At 54.1% G+C, this 16,438-nt stretch overlaps 4 protein-coding genes across 4 annotated transcripts; 3 read left to right on the forward strand and 1 right to left on the reverse strand.

The window, feature by feature from the left end:
- Positions 1-1,427: 1,427 nt before the first annotated feature.
- C7974DRAFT_398004 (glutathione synthetase large chain) lies at positions 1,428-3,295 on the reverse strand. Its single transcript, XM_046142260.1, has one exon. It carries the CDS (start codon positions 3,256-3,258, stop codon positions 1,717-1,719), a length of 1,542 nt encoding a protein of 513 aa, XP_045995659.1. The 5' UTR covers positions 3,259-3,295; the 3' UTR covers positions 1,428-1,716.
- Positions 3,296-3,613: 318 nt separating this feature from the next.
- C7974DRAFT_219367 (uncharacterized protein) lies at positions 3,614-5,585 on the forward strand. Its single transcript, XM_046137137.1, has 2 exons — positions 3,614-4,438; positions 4,491-5,585. Exons 1-2 carry the CDS (start codon positions 3,830-3,832, stop codon positions 5,466-5,468), a joined length of 1,587 nt encoding a protein of 528 aa, XP_045995660.1. The 5' UTR covers positions 3,614-3,829; the 3' UTR covers positions 5,469-5,585.
- Positions 5,586-6,533: 948 nt separating this feature from the next.
- On the forward strand, positions 6,534-8,487 carry C7974DRAFT_314627 (5-aminolevulinate synthase-like protein; the record flags this gene model as incomplete). Its single annotated transcript, XM_046138465.1, has 2 exons — positions 6,534-6,861; positions 6,959-8,487. The coding sequence occupies 2 exons, from the start codon at positions 6,534-6,536 to the stop codon at positions 8,485-8,487; spliced, it is 1,857 nt and encodes a 618-aa protein (XP_045995661.1).
- A 544-nt stretch (positions 8,488-9,031) lies between these two features.
- C7974DRAFT_377870 (transcription factor/nuclear export subunit protein 2-domain-containing protein) lies at positions 9,032-16,194 on the forward strand (the record flags this gene model as incomplete). The annotated part of the gene is made up of 4 exons (XM_046140381.1): positions 9,032-13,600; positions 13,646-13,773; positions 13,823-15,156; positions 15,203-16,194. The coding sequence occupies 4 exons, from the start codon at positions 9,032-9,034 to the stop codon at positions 16,192-16,194; spliced, it is 7,023 nt and encodes a 2,340-aa protein (XP_045995662.1).
- Positions 16,195-16,438: the final 244 nt, after the last annotated feature.

Here is a 16,438-nt window from a genome sequence, read left to right on the forward strand (position 1 = left end):
GGAAAGCACCAGGGTGTCTGTCGCCATAAAAGGCGTTAGAACACCCTCGACCAGAGATCAGCAATTGGTGCCGGGAGGATCGAGAGACGAAGAGCTTTGGCCATGGCTGAAGTCTAACGAGATGAGGTTTGAATGTCTTTTGCGGCCTGGCGGCACCAAACGGCGCGCTGTTTAGGGATCACCCATTCTAGGTGTGGTATCGGCCATTTCTTGGAGGCTCTTAGGAAATTGCAGTCCTCCCGAGGTCAGCCTCCAGCCAGTCCACGTTCTCGCGATGAGCGCCGGGAGTGCCGCTATGGTACAAAGGGTAAAGACGCCACTTAATTACTCAAGTGGCCATGAGACAAAAAGGGAGCACCGAGGCGACACTCACAACGGTCATCCTCAGTGGAACGGGGTTGGCCACCTTTCAGGACGCTCCATACGTGTTGTAACATGCACCGACCAGCGCATCCGTGCATGACGCGTCGTTGCCACTCTGCTTGATGCACGCTTGCGCGGACGTGAGAGGGAGAGGCTGGAGAGAGTCGCGCTGTGTAAGAGTGACACGCGAATTATAAGGTTTGCGCCAATCAGGGTTGGCAACTTTGCAATTCGCGTAGGGCTGACAGTCCCGCTGCATAAAGATCCCGGGGTTAGGCATAATTCATCCTCCTGAATCATAACACTGGACACCCTCGCAATAAAACTGCATGTTTCGACATCCACAGCGATCACGCGTATATGAAGGCTTTGCTGCGTCAACAAAAAGCAGCCTGCTTGTTTGACTCGACGTTGCGAATCCCGATTGTCGTCGTCTGGAAGAGGGAGACTCGGCCAGCACAGACCGATCGCTACGGCATGCACGCACCGATCTGCTCGTTCCGGGGCCGAAGATCCTATTTTGGCTCTGCTGACGCCCGCAGACGAACCGCTGTACCTATCGTAGAGCTTCGCTGTTCTATGTCTAGTGCGGTTCTGTCTCCCTTCAATTCGCTGTTGTAGGATTGGCAAGCTCCGTGCATATGTTGAGGATCAGGTTTCGCTTGCTGTCACGGTCTCAGTTTACCTTGCTTGCCGCTGTCAAGATCTTTGGCAGCGTTCTGGCGATGGTCGTACCAATTGCACGCGATGGTCCGTTCTCCCTATTCCGGTTTCATGGGAGTGGACCCATGAAATTAGGTCGGTATTGGCAATAGAAAAGCAGAATTAGGCCAACTCGCGAAGCCTTCTTCATGTCGCACATGATGCTTGAGAAGCAGCTTTTGTCATTATGGTGATGGACGAGTTTTTAGAAAAACACTTGGTGAGGCGTGCAGTGAGCATTTGATGGTGTGGGCGCACGCACTGTCCCCTTGAGCAGAGACTGTGCACACGATCCCGCCAGCACGTCCAGAGTGTTGATCCGGCCTCCGGCCACCTTTAATCAATTTTGTCGATGATCGTCTGGAGAGATCTCTATGTGATACTGGATCATGGATCATTGTTCGCCGGTGGGTGCGTAGGAGCAAGCCGTGTGTTTCCACACAAGCCGAAGCTGGACATCGAACTCTTCCATACCTGACAGAAGTCCGAAGATGTGCGTAACATCGCCTTCCGTTAGAAGATCGGTGTCGATTCGTTCAGCAATAGACGAAATCACACACTGAACGCGGTCCCTCCACATGCAAATGCAATCCGTACAATAGTGATAGCATGAATGTGTCCATTCGCGGCTATTGGTACTGCTCTTCAACACTAAACCAAGCAACAGCTGTCTACTGCTCCGAATCCTGCGGCCACGCCTCCCTCCTCACTTTGATCTCCCTTAGTACGAAGGAGATAACCTGCCTCGAAGTTCTCCAGGATTTCGCCCTTTTGCCCGTTTCCAGACCCGTCTCGCCACAAACAAACTCCATATACGCCCAATTCGCAGATGACGCCACCTTTTTCCAGCACACCGTTGCGAACGATAGCGTTCCTTAGAGGTGGTGGCTCGATCATCTCCATCAAAATGTATGCTGGCCATTGTGTTTCAGGAAGCTTCTGTAGAAACGGAGGAATAGATTTGCGATAGATGTTGTTACCACCTCCTTCGCGTTGAGGTTTCAAAACATATCGAGTTGCTGACGAAGGGTCGGATGCCAATTTCCTTGCTTCCTGGCCTGCCTCACTCTTGTCAAGCGGATAAATGGGAGCAAAGGTTTTCAGCAGCCGCGAAGCAACCTCGTCGTCGGGTAGGAATCGCTTAAGATGTGGGGAATGAGGTGTTGCCAGGACTTGTTGGACCTTCTTGCACCCGGCAAGTTGAGTCAAGATGCTTGGGCACTTGACCGCTCTGCTCTTCTCAAGATGCAGCCGAGCCTCCCAATCCTCCTCTTTCACATAATCATCAGGGGAGTACCCTGCCCGGAAGTAGATTGTGGTTACCTCATACGAGGTTGATGGGGAGTGCGGCGGGGTGTAGACCAATGTCCGATCGCCGTCGAGCTTGGTGTGCGCTAGAGTTTTCCCAAATGGCAAACGGAACGATCGCACACCATTCCCTTCCAGCAAAGCATACTCTAGGTGCCTTTGATCAAAAACGTTCCTCTCTGGATCTTGCACGACGAACAAGACACACAATGGGCGCTTGGTCTTTGATTCGCCGTATGCCTTGTGCCCAGCCGCAAGTCCCTTTGCCAGCTGTGACGTGGATTGGCTCTGTTCCAAGGCATCGGCTTTGATGGTAGAAGAGGTCGATGAAGGGTACGCCCCAAGAGATAGGAGATGTCTGTGTAGTGCAGACACCTGAGAAGACAGACCACCGAATGAAGACGCAATAGTGTTAAATTCAACTTGCTTCAGACCTGGCGTTGGGTTGCTCTCAGATGGGTCTTCATGCACCATGTAATCCGAACGGAACAGTCCGAGCGACAGATCCTGAACATAGCCTTCTTTCTTTACGGCGAGATGGGTTTGCCATAGCTTCGCAACGAATTCGTCAACGTCAACAAGTTCTTCCACGATGCCCTGAAGCCACTCCTCGTCCCTGGCTATAGCAGAGTATAATTCGTTGTATGCCTTCTGTATCGACAAGCCATCCTCGAAGCAATTTCTTGGAAATAAGCTGGGGAAGACAGTGACTGGTGCTGTTGTTGCCAGTACACCTGAGGGATCCTGAGACGGCTGGACAAAGGAAGGCGCTGGACGGACGGCAAGACCGTGTGCTATTGACCAATCCTTGAGCTCCGTGAAAATGAAGTCCTGTTCTTCAGTGGACAAGTCGGGAGGGTAGTCAGCATGTGAGATTGAAGACATGTTTGTTATGTGTGATTGATTTGATGCTGCTTGCACTGTTATGAGAGAGGAAGTTTGCATGGTACCTGACAAATGCATCCCCCGCGCTAGCGAATTCGACGCATCGTCCGCCGAAGCTCGCACGTCTTCTAACGTCATTTCGTGAGCAACCTCGATCAGCTGCTGACGCTAAATCTGCACTTCATAAGAGATTCATACTGGACGATTTGAGTTACTGACCAACGACATGCCTTTCTCGTCGCTTTCCTAGAATGAAATCGCGTCTAGTAACCCCGCAACGCGGTTTCACATGATCACGCGCCAACTCACCATCTTTTATTTGCTCGCTTGAATCTCGTTGACGCTCCGGTCATGATTCGCAAACGTGAGTGAGTGTCACTTACAAGCCTCTTTCGCGCGCTGTGTTGCAGAGCTGCATCTTGACCCATTCAACGCTGCTCTACTCGATGATACGCACCAAACACAAGACGGTAATTCAATCTGGCGTGTTAACCTGTCATTGTCCGCCTTGACTTCAAGAACGCATGCTCTTCGATCAGCCAACAAGCCCTCATCCGAGCCTTCAGGCAGGATGGACCAGCCCGGATCTGATAGTCGCAAGCGGAGAAAGATCACACCCACTAGTCTTATGACGACGAATTCGACCGGACCTGTCGAACCAGAATCTGCAAGACCGAGCCACATGCTTGGAACGGCAGTATCAGTCGAATCAGGAAGCTGGAATTACCTGGCGAAATGGATAACGACTGACGAAAGCATTATTGGGGATATAGAAGAAGAACATTACTCAGACGTGAGTGATGAATCTGCAGAAGCGGCGCAAGACGCAGATCTCGAAAGTGAAGAGGGAGACGATGTGTCGCCCGAAGGTCCAATGATTAAACCCAGCAAACTGGGTACCGACAAGGTTACTGAGATCATTAACGACTGCATTGATATGTACACGAAGGCCTGGAGACCAGGAAAGGACGAGACAAAGTATAAAGACGAGAAGGGACAAGCTGAGGTCCCGGTCGTGTATGATGCGCTCGCATTATGGGAGGAGGCAGAAGCTGCTGGTCAGCGAGAAGAGTTCGCCGAAAAGCACAAACTGGAAGCAGACTACTATCGGCATCGCCTCAACCAACTGTGTGAAGAGATTTCGAAAGATCCAGGGAGCACAATTACCGGGGTGAAGACGGTAAGTATCTGATCATGTCACATGCTACGCTTTATTGACTTTATACCATTAGAAATGCAGGAACCTCGAAGTCACTGTGGATCTGCTTGAACGCGCGACATGGCTCGAGGAAATATATAGACTGCCTCCCGATGCTACTAGCGACGGTGAATCACAGGGCGAGCCTTCCGTTCTCAACAACAAAGCACAATCGCCCACAGCTCGGCCGACCCCACCGTCTCAGATCATTGATCTTGGATCGCCTTCCGACACGTCGGAACCTGAGGATGATGAGGTGCCACTCACCGGCGTCTCCGCCACGCCTGTACAGTATATCGACGGGAACGACCCAGATCAAAAGGTTCAAATTGGCGCCTCGACATCTGATTCCATTATCATTGATACTATTGAGAGTCCATTGCGTGGGTCGGTAGCAACTTCCACGCCCACCGTACATTCACGAGCACTGCTTGACGAAGCGCCTGAGCATGCCTCTGTATCAACTGTGAACCGCTGGAGCTGGGATCAACTAGAAGAAACGCAAGATCGCAAGCGCGCGGTTTCCAAAGCTATCAACGAGCTGAGCTCGACGGAAAGACGAACCATCAAGCAAAGGCTGCAGAGTGTTGGCAGAGCCAATATGGTTCGAGAAATCCTGACATGTATTGATATGTTCTTGCGTGGCGACAACAAGATTCCTGGGGTCTTACCGCAAGATCTGTCAAAGATCGTCACTTTCACAAAACTGTTCCTGTGCTGGTGGTCGTGCAGCAATTGCTTCAAGAGAGATCTATCCAAGCTTGAGCTTGCAGAGTTGGCAGAATGTCTACGACAACATGCACCGGATCCTGCGACCTTTCATGATTACGTCAGTACAGTCCTGAGTACGACCTTTAGCCATGCCGCGCTCAGTCGCTCTACACAACCATCACAGGCGGAGATCATTGAAATTTCCGACGACGACGAGCCTCCTTCGCAGCTTCCAGTGCGGCGTAAAAGCAACAACGACAAGGGAGGCTTGGGTGAGAACCCAGCTATCGTCATTGACTGATGTTCGTGCAGTGCTATGATTGTACCCGGCGTGGCAATTCGGCTATACATGCATACTTATTACCATTTGCTAGGAGGGATCGCCTCGATCACATCCTCTTGCAGGTCACAAAGCCCTGTTATTGGCTGACAAGGTTGCATCCACGGTACCGGCGCACGTTCTGCCGCATTCGGTGCTGTGTCTACCTCGGCCAGGGTGCAACGCACCGCTCAGCCTGGAGATTGACGGTCAAGCTCACAAAAATCTATAAACAAAGTAGGTACTTGCCGATACACTGAAGAAACGTGCGGCGTGCGTCGGCAAGATGCCGATGCTTGACCAAAGATGCCGCAAAATCTCAACAAGTGGTCTGACATGAGGACGTAAAGCAAAGTCAGCAGCGGCGGCCAGGCCGGAGTAAGCGTGCGATGTGGGGATATACAAATTATCCTCAAACATCGGAGCCGAACTGAGCTGCGCTGATTATGGCCATCTCGGCACTGGAACGGACAGCGTAGTTTCCGAGGTTGACCATCAAGCTACCACAACTCTGGCACAAGGGCCTTGTTTCCGGCCGCTTTATGAAGGGTGCGAATCGCAGATAGTCGCAATACAGAACCTGAAGAGCCGAGAACAGTGATATTGTGGGCTGAACAATTGTTGGCGCACGAGCACAGTCAGATATATGAATGCTGTCATCTTGATGTTCGGGCGATAGGCCCCTGTTGCACAGCATTCGCAGGCGCTGACAATATCTTTGCGCATACCAAGCACAACCACCAGCTGAGAGACCTACGGTACCCCTCACGCGGATCGTACCAGCCATGGGCTACCAGAGCAATTAAACCCAGATCGAAAGAGGTGTCGGCATATTTTAGCGCCAGAGAGCCAATCATGTCCCTTCCATTTGATGCCGACGCCGGCCGCTTAGTCTGGGTCTCAGTTCCGCATATGAAATGATTTGTGTCCGCACATCCCAAATCCAACCATCCTCGCTCCTTAACTCCCTCCCTCAGACAGCGACAGATCCACAGTCTATCACAACAATCCGCTCCTCAACTTTTCTCAGTTGCACCATTGCCCATCATGGAGGCTCTGCTCCGCCAGTCGAGGACAATGTGCCCGTTCCTCCATAAGACGTCTCCCGCCACGCTTCGCTCGCTTTCGACCACCGCCGCCAGCCACGATGTCACCCCGAGTGCTGGAAGCATGTCGAATCTCCAGGTGCTCGGCAAGCGCTGCCCCATCATGGGAAAGGCTCTTGCCGTCCAGAGCGCTCGTTCCGGCAACAGCGCCCTCGCCGGTGCGTTCGGCGGAGTGCGCGCCTACCACACCCGTGTGAACCGCGCGAAGCTGCACACTACTGCGCACAAGGAAGCTCACGTCGAGACTGAGCGCATCCGTGGCCAGCAAGGTACGAAATGACCCTTGAAGTTGCCACAGTCTTTTACGTCATGAGATTTGGGACGAAAGCCAACACTGCATTTTTGGGTTGCTGATGCACAAGACAGCTCCGATTCCGTTTCCTCACGCAGCGCAGAAGCCAGCGGTCGCGAGATCTGCTGACGTCGGTAAAGCGCATGGTGCCAAGGCTGCACACTTCGACTACGAAGCATACTACGAGAGCGAGTTGGACAAGAAGCACAAGGACAAGTCGTACCGCTACTTCAACAACATCAACCGCCTGGCCAAGGAGTTCCCGCGCGCTCACAAGGAATCGCCCGAGGACAAGGTCACGGTATGGTGCTCTAACGACTACCTCGGCATGGGCCGCAACCCGGCTGTGCTGAAGTCGATGCACGAGACTCTGGATAACTATGGAGCTGGCGCCGGAGGCACCAGGAACATTTCTGGCCACAACCAACATGCAGTCGGGCTGGAGGACACCATCGCGAAGCTTCACTCCAAAGAGGCTTCTCTGGTTTTCTCTTCGTGCTACGTTGCCAACGATGCGACTCTCGCGACTCTTGGTAGCAAGATGCCCAACTGCGTGATCCTCTCGGACAGTCTCAATCACGCCTCGATGATCCAGGGTATTCGCCACTCTGGCGCAAAGAAGATGGTTTTCAAGCACAATGATGTCGCTGATCTCGAGGCTAAGCTGGCTTCAATCCCCGCTGAATACCCCAAGATCATTGCCTTTGAGAGTGTGTACAGCATGTGCGGCTCTATTGGTCCTATTGAGGAAATTTGCGACCTTGCAGAGAAGTACGGCGCAATCACGTTCCTAGACGAGGTTCACGCAGTTGGCATGTACGGATCGCACGGTGCTGGCGTCGCAGAACACCTCGATTACGAGGCTCACAAGGCGGGCAAGCCCCAAGGCACAATCATGGACCGAATTGACATCATCACTGGAACCCTTGGAAAAGCCTACGGCTGCGTTGGTGGCTACATTGCTGGCTCTGCTAAGCTTGTTGATACGGTGAGGTCGCTCGCACCTGGCTTCATCTTCACGACTTCGCTCCCACCTGCGACTATGGCTGGCGCGAAGACTGCCATCGAGTACCAAGCGAACTACCAGGGCGATAGGCGCCTTCAGCAGTTGCACACTCGTGCGGTCAAGGATGAACTGAACGCGCGCGACATTCCGGTTATTCCCAACCCTAGTCACATCGTGCCCGTCCTGGTTGGCAACGCAGAAGTTGCTAAGAAAGCTTCTGACCTGCTCCTCGAAGACTGGGGTATCTACGTGCAGGCGATCAACTACCCCACCGTCCCTGTCGGCCAGGAGCGTCTTCGCGTCACACCAACCCCCGGCCACATTCGCGAATACCGTGAGCATCTCGTGGAGGCTTTTGACGCCGTCTGGAAGCAGCTCGGCATCAAGCGCACTAGCGAGTGGGCTGCCGAGGGCGGCTTCATCGGCGTTGGCGAGTCTGGCAAAGCTGAGGAGCTTCCTCTTTGGACCGATGAGCAGCTCGGTGTTGATACGGTCCTGAAGGAGATGAAGGCCGGCCAGGGCGCTGCTGGCGTCTTGGAAGCTGTTCTCGAGGACGAGCGCAAGGCCACGGCTCAGGCTGTCAGCGCTTCAGCTTGAATTGGAATGCTGTGAAGTTAACGTTGCTGGGTCTGGTCGCTCCTTCGCTTTTGAGACCTATATAGTTTCGCCATGCTGGCAGTTGAATTGATTCTCCATCTTCCTGCCAAAATTATGTCATTCCTTTTGAAAAGTGATTTCTGATGCGTAGCCATCTTAGTCACATGAGTATCCCAGTTACCATGTAGAGGAAGCGCGGCTTGCCGTGTGAAGGCCATTTTGCTATTGTTCTTGGCTGCAGCGCTGAATGAATAGAGCTCCGGCGTTTTGTGGAGCGGGCTTGGCACCGAGCTTCGCGCAGCGCAGGTGTCATTGACAAACCCAGCCGCGTCGACACATCGCACCCATTTCTTTGTCACGTTGCCGACTCCATCCCTGCGCAGCTTCGTGTGCACCAAATCAGTCTCTACTGCGCCGCCCTTGTGTCTGCGCTCACCGACCGGACTACATAGGTTCACCATTTCACGAGCTTCCGCGCATGTTCTTCCCGTACTAGTCCAGACCTTGCCCTTCGCCGGTCTCGCGACCACCAGAGACACTCGCAATGGCCCCTGGACCGAAGCGCAAGCGCGGTGATCGCACCTACTCTCAGGACGACAGCCAGCGACCGTCACCGCACCGACCGCATAGTCTGCCTCACGCGCATTTCCAGCACCAGAACAGCCCTCGCGGCGGCCGAGGAGGGGTCGATCGGCGGCAAAGCAGAGGTGGAGGACCCATGGGAGGCGGCGGCCGTGGCGCGTCCAGCGTGCCGCAGAGCCCCAACTTCGCGCATGCTTCACCCCCAGTCCGGTCGCCCGTCGCGAGCGCACCGCAACCGCCGTCACGGCCCACGCCCGCCGCACCTCCGACCCCAGCGCCGCCCAAGGAGACCGTCTCGATACCCGCAGCGCCGACCGGCGACGTGCCCGCGAGCAACGAGTACCTCACGCCCCAACGCGTCGCCAGGTGGAACCATGAAGCACGGCAAGCGGTCATCGAGGCTGCGTTGGCAGCCCAGCGTGGAGGCGACGCCCTCACCTTGTCGGTCGTATTCCACGAGATCATCGAGGCCTCCATATACCGCCAGTTGGATTCGGGGGACTTGGGGTCGCTCGTACGCGACATCGTCGCCACGTCTTCAGACGCATTAGTAGACCCGGTGTCCATTTTCCTCGACACGCTAAGCTGCTTGACAGAAGACGAAGAAAAGCAGAGGCTCGTACGGCCCATGCTCATGGCCACCGAGATCGACGTCGAACAAATGCGCACGGAGCTCGATGCCGGCTTGCTAAAGCAGCTGGAGCTAGTCCGACCCAGCTTCAACAAGATGGCAGTGCGCAAAGCCACACACGCCCTGTATCGGCAGTCCAACTACAACCTCCTCCGCGAAGAGAGCGAAGGCTACTCAAAGCTCATGACAGAGTACTTCACCACAGTAAACAGCGAGCCACCGAGCCACGAAGTTGTCAGCGAGACGTACCAGCGAGTGAACGCGCTTATCGGCGCATTCGATCTCGACATCGGCAGAGTGCTTGACGTCACACTAGATGTCTTCGCCAACCTTCTAGTAAAGCACGGCAAATTCTTCGTCAAGTTACTCCGCTCAAGCGCATGGTGGCCAGAACAACGAGGCTTGGAAGGCATCGAGTGGGAGGAGCCGGAGGTGGCTACACTTCCAAAGTGGGCCCAACCAAAATCTCCGACGTGGTATTATTCAGAGGAGGAGAAGCTGGAACAGTTACAGCAGCGCGAACGCCGAGATCGCAAATTCTGGGATCTTGTCGGAAGTCTCGAGGCTTCCCGCAAGGGCAAGGGCATCGAGGCCTTCTATGAACTGGGTGCTCGGCGCATCACAGCCAACAACAGACCGAGAGACGAGAAGATACATGCCGAAGGTGCCACATTGTCTGATCAGCAGGCTGCACGAAAGTGGGCTGACGACTGGATGTCGCAAACCGGAACATTGCCTCCCTCTGGCAACGACACTGCCGCCCAACTGCTTGGCTTCAAGCTACAGTTCTACGCATCTGACGCTCGCGACGCAACTGACTTCCTCCCTGACAACCTCATCCATCTGGCAGCGCTTCTCATCAAAGTCGGATTCATCTCTATCCTGGATCTCTACCCGCATTTGTATCCACCTGAGGAGGACATGTCGGCGCACCATCGGAAGCTGGTGCAGGCTAAGAAAGAGAAGGAAGAGAAGGAGAGCGGAAAGGACAATGCGTTGACGATGTCCGTGCTGACCGACGACTCTGCACTAGGACCACCAGTCTTAAGCCGCCTTCGAGACGCCGAGAAACCTGCCAGATCTGAATCCGAAAGCGGCGCCTCTGCACCGGGTGAAGCGCCCAGCGCCAGACCGTCGCTACCGGAGCCTGCTGATCAGAAATATCAACTTCTCAAGAGCCTGCTGTGCATTGGTGCTTTGCCTGAAGCATTGTTCATTCTTGGACTTCACCCATGGCTGCTTGAAGTATACCCCGATCTTCTGGAGCTAGTTTCTCGGTTAGCACATCACTCCATCAGCACCATTTACGAAGCAGCAAGGCCCATACCTCCCGAGCAGATTCCGGTTGTATCCAAGGGCTCTGGCGTCCGACCGAGCGACTTCGTACATCGACGGACACTTAGATGGCCTAAACCGGATCAGAAAGATGCAGGCGATGGTATCGATTACCGGTTCTACTGGGAGGATTGGTCTGACAATGTTCCTGTGTGCCAGAACGTCGATGACATGATCAAGCTGTGTACCACTCTGCTCGGTCTGGTGGGCCCAGACTGCGGCCAAGATACTGTGCTCTTGACCAAGATTGCGCGTATTGCAAGAAAAGACTTCGCAGACGATCCTTCAGATGCAAATCGACAGCGCTGGATCAAATTTTCCACCACCTTCCTCTGCCCCTCCCTCTCATTCACTGGCCAGAATCCTGGTGTAGTGAATGAAGTTTGGGAGCTCCTCAAACAATTCGATACGGCGACAAGATTCACGATATATGAGCAGTGGCAAGTCAAGGCAGGGACGAAGCCTACCTTCAGACATCTGTTCAAAAAGATAAACACAGCGACCAGCAAAGAGCTGAACAAGGTCACCACTACGAACGTCAAGGAGTCCGGCCGCAAAATCGCAAAGATCTCGTATTCGAATCCGGGCATCGTTTTCAAGAACATCGTCACCAGACTCATTGGCTATCCAAACATGATTGATGCTCTTGTGGAGTGCAGCAAATACATCACGCTTCTTGGGTACGACGTTTTGACCTGGACCCTCGTCACTACGCTCGTGAATTCCAGCAGGGAAGGAAAGAAGGGCGACGGCATGTTTGCGCAAGGATGGCTTACCAACTTGTCTCTATTCATTGGCAGAGCCTATCAGAGGTATGCCTTGCTGGATCCTACGCCAGTACTACAGTACACCACACATCAGCTTTTGCAGAGCTCAGGTGACTTGTATATGCTTGACGTTCTCGAGCAAATCATCAAGCTGATGGGCGGCATCGGGCCAACTGGATCGCTCTCTGAGTCTATAGTCTTATCGTTGAGTGCAGGACCTGTCCTTCGGGCATACACTCTACAGCACAATCTCGCGGATAACCGACACCAAGCTGCTTCGTCGGCCAAGCGTTTGGCGAAGTGTCTAAAAGACAAGCATTTGGCATCACAGATCCTAGTTGCGCTGGCGCAGCACGTGGAAGCCTTCATACATCGCGACGATATGCTCGATGCTCCGGACAAGGTGGTGTTCTTTAACGCCGACAAGTTGTACTCCAACCTCTTCCAATACCTTGAGTTTCTCCGCGCATATATTTCAGAAGAAGATTTTGACGCCTCCTTCCCAGGATTGATCGAAATGATCTCTGATTACAGGGTGGATCCAACTATCGCTTTCACCATCTGTCGCGCAAGCATTGCTGCTAAAGCAAACTCTTTCAGAATCGAGCAGCAAGGCAAGGCAACGGATGGAGATGTCACAATGGAGGGAGCAGAAGGCACATCGACAGCCAACGATGCTGCCGCTGACAAGGATGTTGACATGGAGGTAGCTAAGACTGGCTCTGAGGTTACTTCAGCAGGAACTAATCGCGTTGGGCCAGCAAACGCTGAGATCGAAAAGGTGGCAGAGCAGCTCAGAGGTGTATTACCTGAAACCTTCGCCGATCATCCTTGCCTATCTTTCTATGTCACATTCTGGCAACTTTCTCTCCAAGACGTCGACCAATTCGGGATCAAAGAGCGATATCGCGAAATCATCCAAACGTTCCAACGACAAGCAGCCCCAGTACACACAGAGCGCCGATACAACTCCCGCATCCCTAAGCAGGATACTCCCGAACAGCGACGTGCGAAGGAAGAGATCACGAAACTCAACAAAGAACGTGACTCTTTTACCAAAGTTGCCCAGGCTACACAAGAACAATTGCGAGTCGAGATGAGTAGATGGTTTGCGGACGCGCCCGCGATGGGCCCGCAATCCGATGCTCTTCATTTTGCTCTGCTACAGGATTGTTTCATTCCTCGCAGCCGCATGTCTCTTCACGATGCACAATACACTTTCGCCATGCTGCAGTTCATGCACAAGTCTGGATCGCCTGGATTCCGCACGATTAAGTTGCTCGACTTCCTTTTCGTCGCCAATAAGCTGAGTGCCCTCATCGGGATGTACTCGGAAGAGGAATCGAAGAACTTTGGTCGATTCCTCAACGACATCCTCAGAGAGCTTCAAAAGTGGCACGACAACAAGAGCGATGCCTATGCCAAGAACGCGTATGGTGAGGACAAGAAGCTGCCCGGCTTCGGTAGGAAATTTGACGCAAACCGCAAACCCGAGATTCACCTCGATTACAACGATTTCTGTCACGTCTTGTTCAAGTGGCACAAGGCATTATGCACTGCGCTGAAGGCTTGCATTGAAAGCGGGAAATTCTCGGAGATTCGTAATGCGATCAGTGTACTGAACGCGGTCTCTTCCAGTTTCCCGAAGGTCGACACCATGCGTGATGAGTTGCAAGCTCCGCTGGAGCGCATTGCCAAAGAGGACGAAAGAAACGACCTTAAGATCTCCGCGCAATCCACTTTTAGGATCTTCAAGCAAGGCAAGGCATACTGGCGTACCGAGTGGCAGTACCGCAACGTAAGTCGCAACTCTGAATTTGAACCAATTGATATATTGACACAGCAAAAGATGGCACCACCAGAGGATGCCAACGGGACCAGCAAAACAGGTTCTCAAACCCCACAGCCGAAGGACGCTCCTGTATCCAAACTTAGCGCCAGCGCACCAGTCTTCAAATCCAGGCACGAATCGTAAGTCAGCCCACCAGTACAAATCGCCAGTCGCTTATACTTCACGCAGGAACGGGACACCGAAACCGGCCGAAAGCACCGATGATGATGCACAGCAAGGCGGGTCGACGCCTGCAACTCCAGCAACCCGTCCAAACGACAGAGAGGCAACGCAGGCGACCACGAGAGAATCTGACGTCAGAGACCCTACACCATCACACCAAGAGCGCGGAAACACTCCTGCCCGTGGCACACCTGGTCCATCTGTCCATACTTCGTCTGTGTCCTCCCGACCTGACAATAGGCCCACGCAGAACCAGGGTCTTCAAACAGGCAGAGCATCTCATGCTTTGCCGATCAGGCCGGATTCCCAACCTCCTAGGCCGCGACCCTCTGACCGTCAGTCTGACTATGGTCCTCCTCAAGGCCGATATGACAACCGAATACCTCCCAACGACTATGGGCGGCTTGAACGTCCCATCGACCCCCGTGAGCGGGTTATTGCTGGTGGAAGAACGCCAGAGAGGGGCCCAGGTCCTGTAGATCGCCGCGACTATAACAGAGGCGACCCCAGAGATTACGAAGACCGATCCATGCGAGCACCACCCCGAGACCCAAGGGGTCCTCCAATCCGTGGTCCTCCTCAATGGGAGCAAAGAGACCCTAGAGACCTCAGAGACCCAAGAGACCATCGTGAGCGACTCGATCACCGAGGACACCCCGTGCCATCTACTATAGAACCGAGAAGGGCACCTTCGAGCTCAAGCATGTCGCAAGAGTACGGTTCACATCAACGCGACTTGCCACCATCTAGGCATCAAGGGCCAGACAGGCCAGACTTTCCACCCTCGCGACCCCCGCCTGGCAATCTATCGACAACTACTGACGGTCCTGCCATTAATCCAGCTCGCGCAGCTTTGATTGACCCGGCAGTCAATCCGGCGCGTGCAGCTCTTATCAATGAGAGCGGGCCGCCAAGGCACGAGTCTCGGTCAGATCGTGATGGCCGCCGCGAGAGAGGATCGCATCCGCAGTCACCAAACATGGCAGACGACAGACGAGGTATTGAACCACGAGGAGAAGATCGTCGCGGTGATGACCGTGGCCACGTACCTCACCATGTTCGCAGCGAAGCGCCACGTGATTACAGGGAAGAACGTATGCCTCCGCAAGGACCTCCGTCCAACCGTGACCGTCGAGAGGAGATGAGCGTCAATAGCATGCCTACAGGGCCTCGTGGACCACGGAATGAGCCTCCACGATCGGAAAACTCGAATTCTTTACGCGGTTCTCGCGAAATGTTCCAGCCTTCGCAGTCTATACGCCAATCAAACAACCAATCACAGGATCCCAACTACGGTAGACTTAACGCGCCTTCCGAGCCAGCTCCTTCTGGACCACGTAGTGAGTACACATGTTCAATTTTGAAAGATTACGCTTACATGTCCAGATGATCGTCGTGAGATGCCCTCTCAGCCACCACCAGCAAGTGCACCGTCAGGCCCATCAGCAGCGAATCCAAACTCCCTAGGTGTACACCCCAGTCGACAAGTAAACTTCGGTGGCAATAGGCCAAATGCACCGCCGATCCAAACAGACATGTCTGGCGCACCGAGTGGACCGCGAGGTGGTAGGACTCCGCAAGGCCCCTTGCCCTCACCGGGAGCGAGAGGGCCGCCAACAGGACCTGCTTTCAATAACGATCGAGTACCACGTAACCCTAATCCACTGAGGGCCATTAATAGCGTGTTGAACCAGAACGCACCTTCGCCGACAGAACGGAATGCGCCTGTTCAGAGCCAGGGACCCCCCGTCACTGTGCGTGGTCGAGGCGCGAATCGTGCTAATGAGCCAAATGACGGGCAGAACAGTCACATGCCACCGCCGCAATATGTGACAACGCCCAGCGCTCGTCCTGAGGGCCCACACCCCAGAAGCGAAAGGCCAGCTCCGCCAGGTCAAACGGGTGGTGAACCGCAGGAAGAGCGATCGGAGTCGCGCAGTCGTCGTACGGAAGGCAGGCGTGAAGAGCGATCGGGACGTGAACGAGATCATGAGAAGCGGTCGGAGGATCGAAGCAGTCGAAACGGCCCAAGTCAGAGAGGCGAGCCAGGACAAGAGCAGGAGCGAGGGTCCGACCGCGAGCGTCGCGAGAAGAGGGGTAGTGATAGGGAAAGTAGCCGCCGACACGGCGAGCGAGAAGGCGAACGTTCAAGTCGCGAAGGAGGGGAGCGATCCGGTCGTGAACCACGTGAGCCGCGCGAAGCTCGTGAAAGCAAGCCTCACCGCAGCTCTCGCGAAAGCGGGCGCCCATCAGGCTCAGGACGAGAAGAGCGCGATCGAAGCAGCAGAAGCGGGGGTGGGAGTACAGGAGACGACGCACGAAAGCGAGTTCGTGACCCTGCGGATCAGCCGCATGGCGACATGAAGCGCAGACGATAGACATACACCAGCATCAACGTCACCTTTACATCAAGACCATAATTCCGACACCAGCCTCTACATTCACGTCCAATCTCAATTATCTTGTTACTTTTTATTTTTGGTTAGAGAGCAGGATGGCATTGCAAGGCGTCATGGCATTACGATACCCCTACATTGCGAGCGATGGAAGCTTCCCGTCAGGCAGCATTTGGCGTGGATTTGACTTATAAATGTTTTCAGGCCATCTTTCGCAAATTTTCGC

The sequence above is a fragment of the Boeremia exigua genome (genome assembly GCF_020726555.1).
Source record: "Boeremia exigua strain MPI-SDFR-AT-0100 chromosome Unknown C7974scaffold_8, whole genome shotgun sequence".
NCBI lineage: Eukaryota > Fungi > Ascomycota > Dothideomycetes > Pleosporales > Didymellaceae > Boeremia > Boeremia exigua.

Bases quoted from the DNA above. Each gene is read 5' to 3' on its own strand.
- C7974DRAFT_219367 (XM_046137137.1), top strand. From the start codon at position 3,830: ATGGACCAGCCCGGATCTGATAGTCGCAAGCGGAGAAAGATCACACCC. The intron at 4,439-4,490 runs GTAAGTATCTGA...TTATACCATTAG, and splicing joins CAATTACCGGGGTGAAGACG to AAATGCAGGAACCTCGAAGT.
- C7974DRAFT_398004 (XM_046142260.1), bottom strand. From the start codon at position 3,258: ATGTCTTCAATCTCACATGCTGACTACCCTCCCGACTTGTCCACTGAA.